Consider the following 16,241-nt stretch of genomic DNA (forward strand, 5'->3'; position numbering starts at 1 on the left):
TTCAGAGTCTCTTTAAAGAGGAGCTGTCAGCCATACTATCTCCGGAAAAAAAAACATATACGTAGATAAATACTTGCTCTACTTACATAACATAAGTATTGCACTGTCCACATTTTGATTTTAGTGATTTTTCTACAGTAAAAAAAAAGAGAAAATCCTTCTTAGCATTTCCCATTTTAACTGTGCCTATTTTGAAGCCAATTCTGATGAAATTTCCTCCCTTACTCTCCCCTATTTGCCAGCCCTTCACTATAGAAAGTGCATTGTCCCAGCATGAGAAATATTGGCCAATCAGAGAGGAAGAAAGGTGTGGGAGGGGAAAACAGGAGTGAAAGAGGCTTCAACCAATCAGGCTGCATTAAAGAAACTCTGAAGCCTTAATATTTTGCTCTTTTTATTTAACAGTCACCTTCTACAGTATCACACAAGCTAAAACGATGCATCCCCGCGGCAGAACGCTGCAGTTAAACCTCCCAAATCCCGGGGCAAACACCCACAAATTTCCTGGTCGCGGATTTTGCTGCCCGGGGAGGCAGAGCTTTGGGCATGTGGCTAATCCAGTCAAGACTTCAGTCAGAAACATCTAATCTGCAGGTTTGTTCCGGGTGTATTGCTAAAAGTATTACAGGCATAGGATCAGCAGGATAAGCAGTATGCATTGTTAAAGAACAAATGAAGCGAGAGGGATATGGAGGTGGCTATATGTATTTCCTTTTAAGCAATACTAGTTGCCTGACTATCCTGCTGATCCTCTGCCTCTAATACATTGAGCCACAGCCCCTGAACAAGCATGCAGCAGATCAGATGTTTTTGACATTATTGTCAGATCAGACCAGATTAGCTGCATGCTTGTTTCTGGTGTTACTCAGTCACTACTGCAGCCAAACAGACCAGCAGGGCTGCCAGGCAACTGGTATTGTTTGAAAGGAAACAAACATGGCAGCTTCCATATTCTTCTCAATTCAGTTGGCTTTTAAATGATCCAGATGTATCCTCCGATGGTAAAACATATGAATTGTATTTACAGCACAAGAACAGGACACAGATAATATAAGAGAGAAAAGTAATCAGCCAAAAGACTCAGTTATTGGTACGAGATTTTTATTAACACCTATTTACAATCGAGCAACATTGCATTACAGACCACTGTAATGGTCAAGGGAATTAGCTCCATCAATGAAGCTACAAGATTACAAAAAAAGAATAAACAAAAACACAGGTACAACAACCAAAAGTGGGAAGGGGAAAATACTTTGTCAGAATGTCAGCATCAGTGATCGACTCCAGGGGTTCCCAAGCCTGTCCTCAGGCCTCACTAGCAGTGCAGGTTCTGTGGGATTTCCTCCTTCACAGCAGGAGTGGGTCCATCACTAAATAAATCCATTAGCTACATTTACCCTGTGCCTGTGAGGAGGTCCACAGAGCATGCACTGCGGGGGAGGCTTGAGAACAGCTGATCTGTATTATGAGGGTGCTGTGCTGTAACCTGAAGAACCACACCTACCTCTGCACTGAAGAGGCAAAACAGCAGGGCTATCATATGCATCTCTGCCCAGTCTGCCTGTTACTTCACTGAAGACGACTATCCCTACCCTGATGGAAGATGTATTCCTAACAGTGAAAGATTCAATTAAAACATAAGAAATAAAAGTCACAATCTTATGGGCACAAGTGCCCTTATTATAGAATTATAAAAATAAAATAAAAGTACTAGCGTTGAAATGTATGGCTTCACAGATCTTTAGGAACTCCAAATCCCAGCAAGCCACTGCCACTAACAAAGTGACAAAGCATGCTGGGATTTGGAGTTCCTAAAGAGCATTAGCACAACCATGATGCATAGGTGCTCCTTACAATTGACCAGGTGCACTTGTGCTTCAAGGTTATGTCCATAAATCATGACAGCAACACAACTTACCAGATTACGGATGCCGATGACATCGCAGACAAAGTATTTAAGTCAAACAAACAAGGGCACAAAAGTAGAATAAACAACAATCCTCTGGTAAACCACAAAGCTACTGGATGTTTGGAAAACAAGCTTTCAGGTACAAAAGCCACAGACTCAATCAGCTTCCGATTACAAAACACAGTCATGCAATAGGAAAAAAAAAAGCCAAGTTGATAGTTTGCTTGTAGTTTACATTCTGACATATCTGGAAAGTGCGTTCATTATGGCTCCTCCCACCTGAAATGGCTCAATGACAAGGCATGACTGGAGGAGTACCTACACCGCACTGGTGGAGGCACTGCAGAAGTTGGTGGTTGACGTTATGTTCTCCTTTGGTAAAGCCCCCAGTGCCTGGAGAGATGCTGCAGCAGCCGTGGCTTTGGCAAGTTTCTTGGTAACGCTGGCTTGGCTTGGCTGACATGTGACTCCATTAACCGTTACCTGCAAGGGAAGAGGGAAACAAGACAATTCTACATTAACAAGGCAATGTACATCCAATCAAGTTTTATTATTAAATAAAACATGTATATATATAATACATAAAAAAAATTAACTATGCTCTATTTCGCATTAAATTTACGTAGATTAGAGTTCTGTGCATATTTTGCATGTCATCAGTATTCAAGGTGCGCAATTTAAGTCCTTGGAGGGCGGTGCACTCCTTTGTTGGTTTCATTTCAGTTGCAGCCTGAATAAACACTGCCAATACTTTCCCTGTTCTTTAGGGTCCATTCACACTTAGAAACGCGAAACGCAAAAAATTGCCGGCGTTTTGCAGGAGTGATTTTTCTGCAATTTCACATCGAAAAATCACTAGACAGTGCGGCGATTTCCCCGCATTCGCGTTTAGCGCTTCTATAGCACTGAAACACGATCGCCGGGAAATTGCATGGAAAATTGTGCAAGCTACGCGTTTGCGATTCGCGATGATTTGCAGTGTTTAACGCAAATAGCCCAAGTAAGAACGGGCCCATAGGGTTTTATTTCACTAGCACTTTTAAAAATCGCAGCAAAATGCTCTAGTGTGAATGGGCCTTTAGAAAATGTGTAGACCATTTCTGGCTAGTGGCCTCAGGTTCATACTATGTTTTAACTGGTACCTAGTGGTTAGGTCTCTTCCAAGAGGGCATGTCATCCTTGTGGAAGAGTATAGTATAGTATAGAACAATCTATGCACAGGCTGTCCTTGAAGACAATGTCCTCCTTTGCTGCATCTGTCAATATCTCCTATGCTCTATTTCAAACAAAGATTTATGATGGTGTTGAATGTGGGCATTTACCATTCCCATTGCTGCAATCTGTGTACTGTCTGAGGATATCAAAGGGTATTAGGCTGGTTGAAACCCCCTTATACCAGTACCAAGGGCTGCAATGGTTAAGTCACTGCAAATGTACTTAAGGGTGTCAACAGCTAAAAAATACCATCGCCCTCCTATCACACATTATTAGGGTCTCTTGCCTTTACATGGATAGTGGCTTTCAAGGAGGATAAACACTTTTTATTGTTAAGGCCGATTTCCACTAGCCGCATGCGATCATTGCATCCAGCTGCAGGTCACTTCTTGTCATCTTGCACAAGTCCGGATGCGGCTGTGTACTAGCGCTATAGGAATTGGATGCGTGTGGCGGAAATCTGCAGCAAGCTATCCATAATTGGCCCCTTATTGCACCGCAAAAGTAAATTTGCGTCAATGGAAACTACCCCATTGACTTGTATTAGTTTCAGCTTGCATGTGGTGCGATGCGAAGAATGTATTGCACCGTGGCTAGTGGAAACGGGCCCTAAAAGGTCAGTTTAGACTTACCTGGTAAAGATGTTTCTAAACATCTCAGTGTACGGCAGGAAAAGGAGAGACTCCAGGCTCCTCCTCCAAGGGAAACACAATTGACAAGAAGTTTAAAAGGCCCCCACCCCCTTCTACCCTCAGTATATAGACAAGAAATCCGGCCAATGAGACACCCAAACGTGACCCAGACTCCTGTCTACAGCTCAATCCACACCAAAACATTGCAAAAAAAAGTCAGGAAGAAAGGATAGAAGGCAGCATAGAGGGAGGGATGTAGTATGCCGTACACTGAGATGTTTAGAAACATCTTTACCAGGTAAGTCTAAACTGCACTTTCTCTAACCATCTCAGTGTACGGCAGGAAAAGGAGAGATAGGCAAGTAACCCCCTACTCACATGAGGGAGGGACTGCTGCCTGAAGCACCTTTCGACCAAAATGTTGGCCCTGACTGAAGAAGAGTCCCATCTAAAATGCCTATCTGGACCAATCAGCCTTTGGGTCTCCCAAAAAGCTTAATCGCTTCAATTCTCTGTAGATTGAAAATAATGCAAGGCTGACAAGCCCCTGCGAAAGACCGCGAGGCTGACAAGCGCAAGGAAAACAAGCCTATGCGAATGAACGCAAGGCCTAACAAGCCTATGCGAATGAACGCAAGGCCTAACAAGCCTATGCGAATGAACGCAAGGCCTAACAAGCCTATGCGAATGAACGCAAGGCCTAACAAGCCTATGCGAATGAACGCAAGGCCTAACAAGCCTATGCGAATGAACGCAAGGCCTAACAAGCCTATGCGAATGAACGCAAGGCCTAACAAGCCTATGCGAATGAACGCAAGGCCTAACAAGCCTATGCGAATGAACGCAAGGCCTAACAAGCCTATGCGAATGAACGCAAGGCCTAACAAGCCTATGCGAATGAACGCAAGGCCTAACAAGCCTATGCGAATGAACGCAAGGCCTAACAAGCCTATGCGAATGAACGCAAGGCCTAACAAGCCTATGCGAATGAACGCAAGGCCTAACAAGCCTATGCGAATGAACGCAAGGCCTAACAAGCCTATGCGAATGATCGCAAGGCCTAACAAGCCTATGCGAATGAACGCAAGGCCTAACAAGCCTATGCGAATGAACGCAAGGCCTAACAAGCCTATGCGAATGAACGCAAGGCCTAACAAGCCTATGCGAATGAACGCAAGGCCTAACAAGCCTATGCGAATGAACGCAAGGCCTATGCGAATGAACGCAAGGCCTATGCGAATGAACGCAAGGCCTATGCGAATGAACGCAAGGCCTATGCGAATGAAAGCAAAGCTATCAAGCGTCTGCAAACGAAAGCAAAGCTATCAAGCGTCTGCAAACGAAAGCAAAGCTATCAAGCGTCTGCACACGAAAGCAAAGCTATCAAGCGTCTGCAAAATGAAAGCAAAGCTATCAAGCGTCTGCAAAATGAAAGCAAAGCTATCAAGCGTCTGCAAAATGAAAGCAAAGCTATCAAGCGTCTGCAAAATGAAAGCAAAGCTATCAAGCGTCTGCAAAATGAAAGCAAAGCTATCAAGCGTCTGCAAAATGAAAGCAAAGCTATCAAGCGTCTGCAAAATGAAAGCAAAGCTATCAAGCGTCTGCAAAATGAAAGCAAAGCTATCAAGCGTCTGCAAAATGAAAGCAAAGCTATCAAGCGTCTGCAAAATGAAAGCAAAGCTATCAAGCGTCTGCAAAATGAAAGCAAAGCTATCAAGCGTCTGCAAAATGAAAGCAAAGCTATCAAGCGTCTGCAAAATGAAAGCAAAGCTATCCAGCGTCTGCAAAATGAAAGCAAAGCTATCCAGCGTCTGCAAAATGAAAGCAAAGCTATCAAGTGTCTGCAAAATGAAAGCAAAGCTATCCAGCGTCTGCAAAATGAAAGCAAAGCTATCCAGCGTCTGCAAAATGAAAGCAAAGCTATCCAGCGTCTGCAAAATGAAAGCAAAGCTATCCAGCGTCTGCAAAATGAAAGCAGAGCTATCAAGCGCCTGCAAACGAAAGCAAAGCTATCAAGCGCCTGCAAACGAAAGCAAAGCTATCAAGCGTCTGCAAATGAAAGCAAAGCTATCAAGCGTCTGCAAATGAAAGCAAAGCTATCAAGCGTCTGCAAATGAAAGCAAAGCTATTAAGCGTCTGCAAATGAAAGCAAAGCTATTAAGCGTCTGCAAATGAAAGCAAAGCTATCAAGCCGCTGCATACGAAAGCAAAGCTATCAAGCCGCTGCATACGAAAGCAAAGCTATCAAGCCTCTGCATACAAAAGCAAAGCTATCAAGCCTCTGCAAATGAAAACAAGGCTAACCAGCATATGCAAATGAATGCAAGGCTAACCAGCATAGCAAAATAAATGGAAAGGTTAACAAGCATATGCAAATAAATGCAGGGCTAACGAGCCTCTGCAAATGAAATCAAAATTAATAAGCCTATGCAAATGAAAGCAAGGATATCAAGCATATGCAAATAAATGCTAATGAGTGAAATGAATGCAAGGCTGAGAAGCCTCTAAATGAAAGCAAAGCTATCAAGCTTATGCAAAGCTGACAAGCATATGCAAATAAATGCAAGGCTTAACAAGCTTCTGCAAAAGAAGTCAAGTCTTGCGAGCCTATGCACATGAAAGCAAGGTTAACAAGCATATGCAAATAAATGCTAATGAATGCAAATGAATGCACGGCTGACAATCTTCTGTAAATTGAAGCAAAGCTATCATGCATATGTAAATAAAAGCAAAGCTGACAAGTATATGCAAATAAATGCAAGGCTTAACAAGCCTCTGCAAAAGAAATAAAGTCTTGCAAGCCTATGCAAAATGAAAGCAAGGCTAACAAGCATATGCAAATAAAATCAAGGTTAACAAGTCTCAGCAAATAAATGCAGGGCTAACCAGCCTAAGCAAATTATAATCTGCACACAAATGAAAATCAGGGGACCACCTGAAATTATTCAGAGATTTGTTGGGTGAAAGTTTCTATACCCCCAATTCTGCCAATCAACTTTATTCCTGTGCAGGCTTGACCAGTTAATTTGCTATAATCCCGGGGAAGCCTATTGTTGCAATGGCAACATTCCACCTTCATCCAGTCCTGCACCTATTGCTTGCTTGTTTGGACACAGGAGAAGAAATAGCACAAAACATACAAGGGAAACCACTCTAATCCCAGCCATGTGAATGCATTTCCCCAGCAAATAATTATCAGTCCCCACAGCTAGCATGTAACAATCCTATGCAAATGCTAGACCTGAAAATTACTTCTGTAAACTCACAGAAATAGGATCAGGGGTAAGGGCTTTTAGCAATCGCTGAGCCCCATCTGGAGAAAAGAGAAACTTAGGGATTCTAATCTTTGTACTGTCCCCTCAGATTCTCCCCCCCCCCAAGCAAATACATGGTAAACGCTACATCACCGTGTTGTCTGCCGACAGAGGATCCGCCATGACTTGCAACAGCAACCGCTCAGCCGGCGTCTCTGTCTCCTCCATTATACTGGAGTGATCCGGAAGTACCACATCCTTAAGCTTCTGCTGTGATCACTTCCTACGGCTGCTGGAGGACGGCGTTGTCCATATACAAAAATCTTGGCGCCGTCTCATCCTAGCCTTCTCCCCCTTGTCAGATGCCACTGTGCACCCGCGTGCACTCACCGCTCAAACTGCCCACCTGGCTGAGCTAAGTGAGATCATCTGCGACCCTTCAGGCTACCGAAGGGGGGAGATTCCCAGTGTCATAACACACACAGACATGATGACCACCTGGGAACAGAAGCACTATGTCTAACTATTGCAGGCAGGATAAACTTCCCAACGCCTGATCACAGGCCAGGATGGGATCTTATCCCAAACAAACTGCTCTGCATAGCTACACAAAGTCGCCAAATAGATAAATAAACTACAGCTGTCAACTGTGTCCTCGGCAGGCCGGAAACACAAGATACTGAGGGTAGCAGGGGGTGGGGGCCTTTTAAACTTCTTGTCAATTGTGTTTCCCTTGGAGGAGGAGCCTGGAGTCTCTCCTTTTCCTGCCGTACACTGAGATGGTTAGAGAAATAACACTTAACGTTTTATTGTATATTATAACACCTCTGGTTTCCTCCCTATTCCTTTAGAATAGATTGGAAGCTTGCAGGGCTCTCTCACCTTTTTGTGTCTAGAAAGTTTCTATACATTTGTCACTAATATTATAATGGTGTCTACCAATCTTGTATTATATACCAATGTCTACAAACACTTATTTATTATTTATTGTATTTATAAAGCGCCAACATATTACGCAGCGCTGGACATTAGTTTAGGTTACAGACAATATTTAGGGGTGAAGCATTATTTTCATTTTCCAATATTTTACCTCACCAGGAAATGTATTTAGCTGTAGAACCACTTAGCTGCTTTTCTTTTTTTTCCTTTATAGGCCCTGCTACAGCATCTTTATTGGGGTTGAGTCAGAACTTTGTAAACTCAATAAAACAGCTCTAATGCAGACCTTGAAGCAAGGCTAAATGGAACAGTGGGCATTCACTTTGTCACATGGCAGATAATGGTGCTGAATAACAGAGTCGGTTCACACTCGGAATGCAAATAGAGATCGCAACCACGCATAGCAATTTTGCAGCGATTTGTGTTGATACCTATTCAATAGAACGAGAATCACATCACAATCGCCCCCAAAGCATTGCATGCAGCCCGTCTGCGGTTTATGCAAATCGCAAATTACCAGCAGCACTTTGCTGATCGACAACACGTGTTCCCAGGAATGTATTTCAGAGTATTGGTGCTGCATACAATCTGTCACTTTCAGTGTACCGATTCATTCCACAGAACGCGTGAGGTCTGAATCACAACAGACAGCACCGCAGGTGGCAACGCATTGGTAACTAATAGACTGTGCGTACGAGAGGATTCGCCGCCGGAAGACTTGGGCGCAGGATACAGCTGGTATGGCTTATCCTGCTGCTGTACAAGTTCCCGGCGATGTTAATTACTATTCCCCCTCTAGGTCCACATGGATGGTGGGGAATGATATCATGTGGCTTCCAGCTATGGCTGGAGGCCGAATTACAGTGTTTTAAAAGTAACTTCAGCTCAGTCTTCTGACGGCGCCAAAGTTACTCCCTGTGTGCTGCTATAGCCGTAATTCCTATTACGGTCTATGGTGGCGCCGGCTGCGCTCAAGTCTCCTGCGCCGGATTGCCAGTGTTCGTACACTGCCACCACATACCTCTAGTGTGAGTAAGCCCCAAGAAGCGATTCTTACCCTAAAAAGAAACCGTTTTCGATGGTCTGGTCCTGTATCATCCACAAGCGTGAAATCTGGAGGGGACCACTTCTTCTTGTTGCAGAGCTCCATCAGAGCAGAGATGGGATGTTTACCTAAAATATAGATTATTACTGAGTCTCCTGTGACCGGGTGTAAGTACACAATATTATTCAATATCACTGTACCAGCAATACGGCTGTTAGAACTAGAGCTACAAGAATCCAGGCAATACTGTATTTACAAGACAGAGATCCATTTGACTAATTATTCGGCATTAAAGAATAAGTGCACCATACACCCTTAGCACGGCTCCACTCAACCACAACTGCAGGAACTCAGGATTATGTGTGAGAGCAACCAAGTCCCTCTATTCTCTGCATCCAGTGCTGCTGCTCAAAACACAATTTTCAATTGTGACTGCAGCAACGGATCATGACATGCAGTGATCGGCCCTGGAGTGCACAGGGAACTGTAGCAAATAGGATGTCAGGATCCGCACCATCTAAAATTATACATTTATTTAAAGCTCTTTAAAATCCATAACAGGCATAGAAAAGTGTGTGCCGGGTCACCACGACGCACAGCGTTTCAGAGTAAAGTCTTTCTTCAGATAGCAACGGAACACAATCAATCATCCCCAACAGAAAACCTGTCATTTATATTGCAGAGGAGGACCTGATGGAAAACTGCATGAATTCTCAACATTTGCATATACACATATTCATTAAGTGGTTCCACCAATGGGAAGGCTACAGGTTACAGCGTCCGCTGTACATATAAGCCAAGCATCAAAAACATACGCTTTAAAGGCATCAATGCTGCATTGATGCCTTTAAAGTGGATCCGAGATGAACTTTTACACATTGCATAATTGTGTTCCTTTCCTTTTGTTTATAGGGCGTTCCTGAAGCCAAATGCTTTTTTTGTTTATGTTTTAATACCCTAATTCCCTAAAAACTAAACAAGCCACGCCCACGGGTTTTCAGAGAGCCAAGGCACTTTCAGACAGTAGCAAGGGCTACTAGCCAGAGATTTCAGAGGCAGAGGAGAGGAGGGGAGGGGGGGGGGAGGGGGGGGGGGGTAGGTTTTGCAGCTAGATTTGCTGTGTAAACTATCTAAACTTTAGATAAGATATATAGACAAGTTACTTGTTATAGTTAGTTTTTCATCTCGGATCCGCATTAAAGCGTATGTTTTTTAACGCCTGGCTTATATGTTTTGCAGCCGGACTTCTGCAGTCTATTAGACCAAATGCAGACGTTGTCGCCCGCATAGGGATTGGGTGGCGGCTACTGAGGGGGCGTGGACTGCATGACTCGGACTTCCGTCTCTGCCTGTGTGTAGAGCGTGAAGTATTTGAGCGGACGTTGTAGCCTGCAAGATGATTGGTCGGCGTTCCTGGAGGGGGTGGAGATGAGCCGAGCGGACGTTGTCGGCTTAACGGTGATTGGCTGACCCCGCTGATAGTCTCTAGCACAGTGAGACAGGACTCCCATGCTCTGAGAGCGTGGTTAGAGTAAGTCTGAGTGCAAGATTCTTTTTGTGGCTCGGCTTGCCCTCCTGCCGGCTATTTATATAAAAATGTTCTAGTATGCAGCATTGTTTCAGTGAATATGCTAATGGGGTATTTTGAAACAGTTAGATCAACAGTGCTATTGGTCAAGGTCTGATGCTTCCCATTGGTGGAACCACTTAATGAATATGTATATATGCTAATGTTGCAAATTCATGCAGTTTTCCATCAGGTCCTCCTCTGCACTATAAATGACAGGCTTTCTGTTGGGGATGATTGAGTGTGTTCCGTTGCTATCTGAAGAAAGAGAAAGTACTTTACTCTGAAACGCCATGCGTCATGGTGACCCAGCACACACTTTTTTATGCCTGTTATAGATTTTAAAGAGCTTTAAATAAATGAATATTTTTAGACGGTGCGGATCCTGACATCCTAACTGCTCAAAACACAGATAGTCTTTCTATTAACATGAATATAGAGCATCACCTATTCATTGAAGAAAGTGAAGGATCTGGATGTAAAAGTCTCTGCTTTTCAGATCATACAAGCCCCCATAGTTGTGGGTGAGGAAGCAGGTACTTGGGGTTTAGAGGGGATTGAAGAGGTTGGGGAAGGGTAAGCATTCAAGAGTGAGGGGGCTAATTAAAAGAGGAGAGAGAGAGAGAGAGAGAGAGAGAGAGAGAGAGAGAGAGAGAGAGGGGGAGAGAGAGAGAGAGGGGGGAGAGAGAGAGAGAGGGGGAGAGAGAGAGAGAGGGGGAGAGAGAGAGAGAGGGGGAGGGAGGGAGGGAGGGAGGGAGGGAGGGAGGGAGGGAGGGAGGGAGGGAGAGAGAGAGAGAGAGAGAGAGAGAGAGAGAGAGAGAGAGAGAGAGAGAGAGAGAGAGAGAGAGAGAGAGAGAGAGAGAGAGAGGGAGAGGGAGTGAGAGGGAGAGGGAGAGTGTACGTGTGAGCGTGTGTGTCATTCAAAAGGTTGGAGGAACAGAGTGAGAATATAATTAGATTTAATAAGTTTTATGCATCAATGACAAGCAGCTGATATAGGCGTCTTTTCTTCTCTTTTTAGCAAAGGCTGTTTTTCAGTGCAGATTGCCAAGCCCCGTCTCGGCCCAGAATCTAGCGTTTACGGGTGTCCCATGAGGTCGCTTAAAGGGAACCTTAACTGAGAGGGATATGGATGTTTCCTTTTAAACAATACCGGTTGCTGGTCAGTCCTGCTGATCTCTTTGGCTGCAGTTGTATGAATCTGTTGGCTGAATCACACACCTGAAACAAGCATGCAGCTAATCCAGTCTGACTTCAGTCAGAGCACCTGATCTGCATGCTTGTTGAGGGGTTGTGGCTAAAAGTAATAGAGACACATGATCAGGAGGAGAGTCAGGCAACTGGTATTATTTTAAAAGGAAAAATCCATATCCTCAGTTTAGGTTCCCTTTAACGTTCTGGCATGCCGAGCACATTATTTCCCTTCTTACCATACCTCTATGGATCTAGCATTAGACTGTGGGTGGGGCTGCTAGTAAAATTGCATCATTCTGCTTTTCACTCGCCAATGAAAAGCACACAGCCCGAACTCTCTAAAAAATCTGCAGTCTATAGCAATGACAGTCTGCTTTACAGGAAGTGGCCTATTGTCTGGGCTCCTGGGATCCTTAAAATTAATTTATTAAACATGAAATAATCAAGGCACTTCTACACAAATGAAACAGGCTCTACCAAAGAGTTTCTCCACAGAACAAGGCTTTGACACCAGCAGAGGGGCTTAACCCACATACCTGTTGGATATGTGGCACCAACAATCTCATATATTTTGGGATGTTGTGTTAGCCGCTGGCTATCTAGGACTTTTGAGCCAAGGTCTCTGTAAAGTGTACCAGAGATGGTACACTGGCCCTTATTTATACTTGGGGCTTTCTCCGCCCCATGAGCACGTGGCTTCCCTCGCAGTCCTCTTCAGCCCCTTCATACTGGCGCTACGACTCCCGGTAATCCTGTCAGTTGCCGCCAGTCGCTGGCTTCTGCGTGGAACTTCTGTCCCCTGGAGTGTTCCGTTTCTGCGCAGTACTAAAGCGCGACGAAGGGTGCATGACCACGTGCACAGAAGGCCGTGACTCCACGGATTACCGGGAGTCATAGCAGCAGAATGGAGGGGCTGAGGAGGACAGCCAGGGAGGCCACAGTGCTCAGGTGGCTGGAGGAAGCCCCAGGTAAATATTAAAAAAGGCTAGTGAACAATCTCAGGTTCCCTTCACATTTTGCTCTGTGTATTAGCCCAGTCTTGTGAGCTCCTCATATGATGGTTATTAGCCTGACTGAGCAACTACCATCTTTATGATGTCCACAGGACAAGGAAAACATTTGTGCTTGCAGTGTAGTTTTACATAAATCCTATTAAAAGAAAATGGTTCTCACTGGGGTGTCTGCACGAGACTGACTGCAATCATACAGCTACTGATTTACTAACCTTTTAGCAACCTTCACCTTGGTTCAGTAAGGTCTATGAGTGAGCTATCGTATTTTGCCATGTAATAGCAAGACACTTTTTTTTTTTACAATCCAGTCTTGGATTTCAGGACCACTATTTCGAGTGCCACATGAGATGCTTGCAGGTCTCTAGAGATGTCTAAAGGTGGCCATCGATCTCCGATTAAAAACCCACTAACAAAAGTAGAGCCGCTATCCAATTCGATCAGATTAACAGAATTCATCCAAAGAAACGGACAGATCCATTAAATATTACAATCGAATCGGAGAATCGATTGCCCAAAGAATTATACCATTAATCAGTGTTCTCCCCAGAATTTTTTTCCCAGCTGGGTGGCATGAAAAAAAGTACATGGGTGGGGCCTGACGGGGGAATGCAGGGCCGGCGCAGCTCTGCTTACAGGACAGGAAGAGGATGAGTAGGCGAGTTGATGACAGCCGGGTGCTCACCAAAATTAGTCAGGTGGGGCAAAAAGCCTGGGGAGAACACTGCATTAATAACCACCTTTAGTAAATCAGACCCAGTATGATCAACATCTATGGGAGACTTGATTCTGTCATCAATAAATCACACAAGGAACTTACCGGATAGATCCTTCAACGCAGGTAATTGTTTATTGGAGGCCTTTTCTCCATCTGCCACTAATCCTACAATAAAGAAAGGAAACCCGATATAAGCATACTAATATTTTAATGTATTTTCTGATTCAGTGTACAGACCTCAGAAAGTCTTCCATTTTGTGTCACCCTCTTAATTCCTCTGCACATATCCCCAAAACTTAACTCCTGGCACCTCCTCCACTCTAGTCACAACGATGTTCCGATGCCTTGATTGAATATTGTTCATCCCCCTCTAATGAAGGTGATGTGAGCCCTCAAAGATCCCTACTGTAAACTCTATTGCTGACTACTGGCCAATTAACTCTAATGAATGGGCCAGTTTCCAGAAGTAGCCAGAGCTTGCACTTCTTAAAGAGAACCTTAACTGACTGAAGAAAAAAAAGGGGGGGGTTAACTTACCTGGAGCCTCTATCGGCCCCCTGCAAACCGATCCTCCATTCCCACTCAAAGAACTAGTTTAGTTTCGCTTTTGCTGACTGATCAGTTGGTGGGTCACTGTGCCTGCGCAGCCCTGGCCGCTTGTGTCCTCGCTAACACCGCAGCCATCCTGCGCAATACAAGAAAATCTCATACTGCGCACACAAAACTATCTCGCTGCGAGGGACCGGAAGATTGATTTGTCCCAGTGCGGGCACAAGACATCTCCAACGGGCCAGTAGAAGCACCAGGTAAGTTAAACCTTTTTTTCAGTCAATTAAGGTTCCCTTTAAAGTGTGCCCAAGGCTTCCCACAACTTCCTTGAGACAACCGCCAATTCCCAGGATACTCTTGAAGTTCGTGCCCTTGCTCCCCATGGTGCTTGAGCACCTGAACAGTAGCACAGAGCCGCTGGTGGACTAGCGGCTCCAGCCTACTGCACAGTATGACGACGCTACACACAGAACATGAAGAGGAGCAGGCAGCATAACATCCGACAAACTCTTGTGCAGCAATGGTGTGGGCCAGGAGGACATGGGAAAGCCTCGGCAGGATACTGAAGCTTTTCTCTTCTGAGTTAAGTATCTTATTTTTTTAGTTGAAAAAAGTTTTATTAAAGTTATTAAATGTTTACAACAGCTGATTTTTGACCCCAAACATTGGCAACTATGCATATAACTGCAATCAGTAAAAAAAAAACAGCATAATATACAAGTTGAAGTATTAACAGCTATAAGATAGCAGAGAAATCAAAAGGTTGGATTCCAACTGCATTCAGAGGAAAATACAATTGACATAAATAGCAGTGAGGTCCAGTGGTACAAGGTATTGCAAAGACTGAGGGATTCTTGACTAAAGGGCCACGGGCAACTGTCATGGAGTGAAGGCTAAAAAGCAGAGAGTTTTTGTGAACACAACAAATGTATTGTTTACTATCGATAGGAGGCGTTCAGAGATGAAAATATCATTAATTATACCCCTAACTGCTTCAAGTGAAAGGGTGGGTTTAAGCCACTATGTGTAGTCTGGCCGCTTTGGCTGTGTGCTAAGCAAGTCGATGAGGAGGGAACTTCCATCCTAAGGGTTTATCACCCAGAAGCAACATAAGAGGGTCCAGGGGAGAGATCCTTCTCAAGAGCAGAGCAGAGCCAATAAGAGAAGTCACCTCATCTCAGAACCTCTTTACCACTCTGCAAAACCACCATAAATGGGCAATAGTTCTTTCCCAATGACACTGCCTAAAGCTTTGCTCTGATTTATCAGGGAATATCAAACGGAGATAGGAAGGGCTGGGGTAATTACGATGCAATAGTTTTATATGTTTAAGTATAATTATACTTATAAGGCAGTCCCATGAGCAGGACTTACTTGAGTGATAGCACATGTAGAAATTATATTTACCTTTACGGTCAGTTTTGAAATCAAGAAGAATAGGGTCTACGTTTCCTTCATTATGTCGACCAAGTCCCTCTCCTTCCTTCCAGCCCATCTTCCTCATAAGCAGGGCTCCTCTTCCCCCAGTTACAGGGGCTGCCTTTAGAAACTGATCCTAGAAGGCAGACAGATGAGATAGAAAAGGAGCAACCAGAACGTCAGTATAGCCTTAAAAACAGTGTGTCTATAAATACAATATCAGTTTCTGTGCTTCCATTTAAGCTGATCCTTCTAATACAACAAACACACAAAGCTCAATGACTAGATACCAGCCCTTAGTTGTTTTCATGCATAATGCTACATCCCATTTTGAATGATTTCTTAAAGCCCAACTTCAAGAACAAAACCGTTTTGTTTTTTTTAAGTTTTGGATAGTGTAGAAAGGAATTAAAATGTCTTTAGTGGTTTTACTGTTATGTTACCATCAATATTTTTCTACACTTCCTTTTCCTGGGACTTCCATGTAACTCCAAGAGTTTAATATGTATCCTGGTGGTGCCAGGTACAGGAGATGTCTAGGGTGCTAACTTTTTCCACTCTACATAAGCAAGAGTAATTAGTAGCCCTCTCTTTGGAGAGAATTACTTATTGTAAGGACACAAAGGAGGAAATACTCCCAGTTGAGGAGCGTAGGTTGTTGGTGTTACAGAGAATCACTTACTTCCTGTCAGAACAGGAAGTGAATGAACACTCCCAGATGAGGTCACAGACTGTCACTATTGCAGAGAATTACTCATTTCCTGTCAGAACAGGAAGTAAAGAAACTCTC

The 16,241-nt window shown here is 44.0% G+C and overlaps 1 protein-coding gene across 5 annotated transcripts in view; it reads right to left on the reverse strand.

Moving 5' to 3' along the window:
• Positions 1 to 1,084: 1,084 nt before the first annotated feature.
• SON (SON DNA and RNA binding protein) overlaps positions 1,085 to 16,241 on the reverse strand; it is a 123,755-nt gene continuing 108,598 nt past the window's right edge. For 3 of the 5 annotated variants that reach the window (XR_011026513.1, XR_011026512.1, XR_011026510.1), the window contains one exon: positions 15,503 to 15,587. Coding sequence is in view for 1 of the 5 variants with exons in the window: in XM_068270435.1 (XP_068126536.1) it covers positions 2,228 to 2,392; positions 9,007 to 9,122; positions 13,586 to 13,648; positions 15,440 to 15,587 (492 nt within the window). In the remaining 4 variants the exon portion in view is untranslated. Of the gene's footprint in view, positions 2,393 to 9,006; positions 9,123 to 13,585; positions 13,649 to 15,439; positions 15,588 to 16,241 lie in introns of those variants that run through there. The other 2 variants (XM_068270435.1, XR_011026511.1) reach the window with 2 other exon arrangements.

The sequence above is a fragment of the Hyperolius riggenbachi genome, chromosome 2 (assembly GCF_040937935.1).
Source record: "Hyperolius riggenbachi isolate aHypRig1 chromosome 2, aHypRig1.pri, whole genome shotgun sequence".
Lineage (NCBI taxonomy): Eukaryota > Metazoa > Chordata > Amphibia > Anura > Hyperoliidae > Hyperolius > Hyperolius riggenbachi.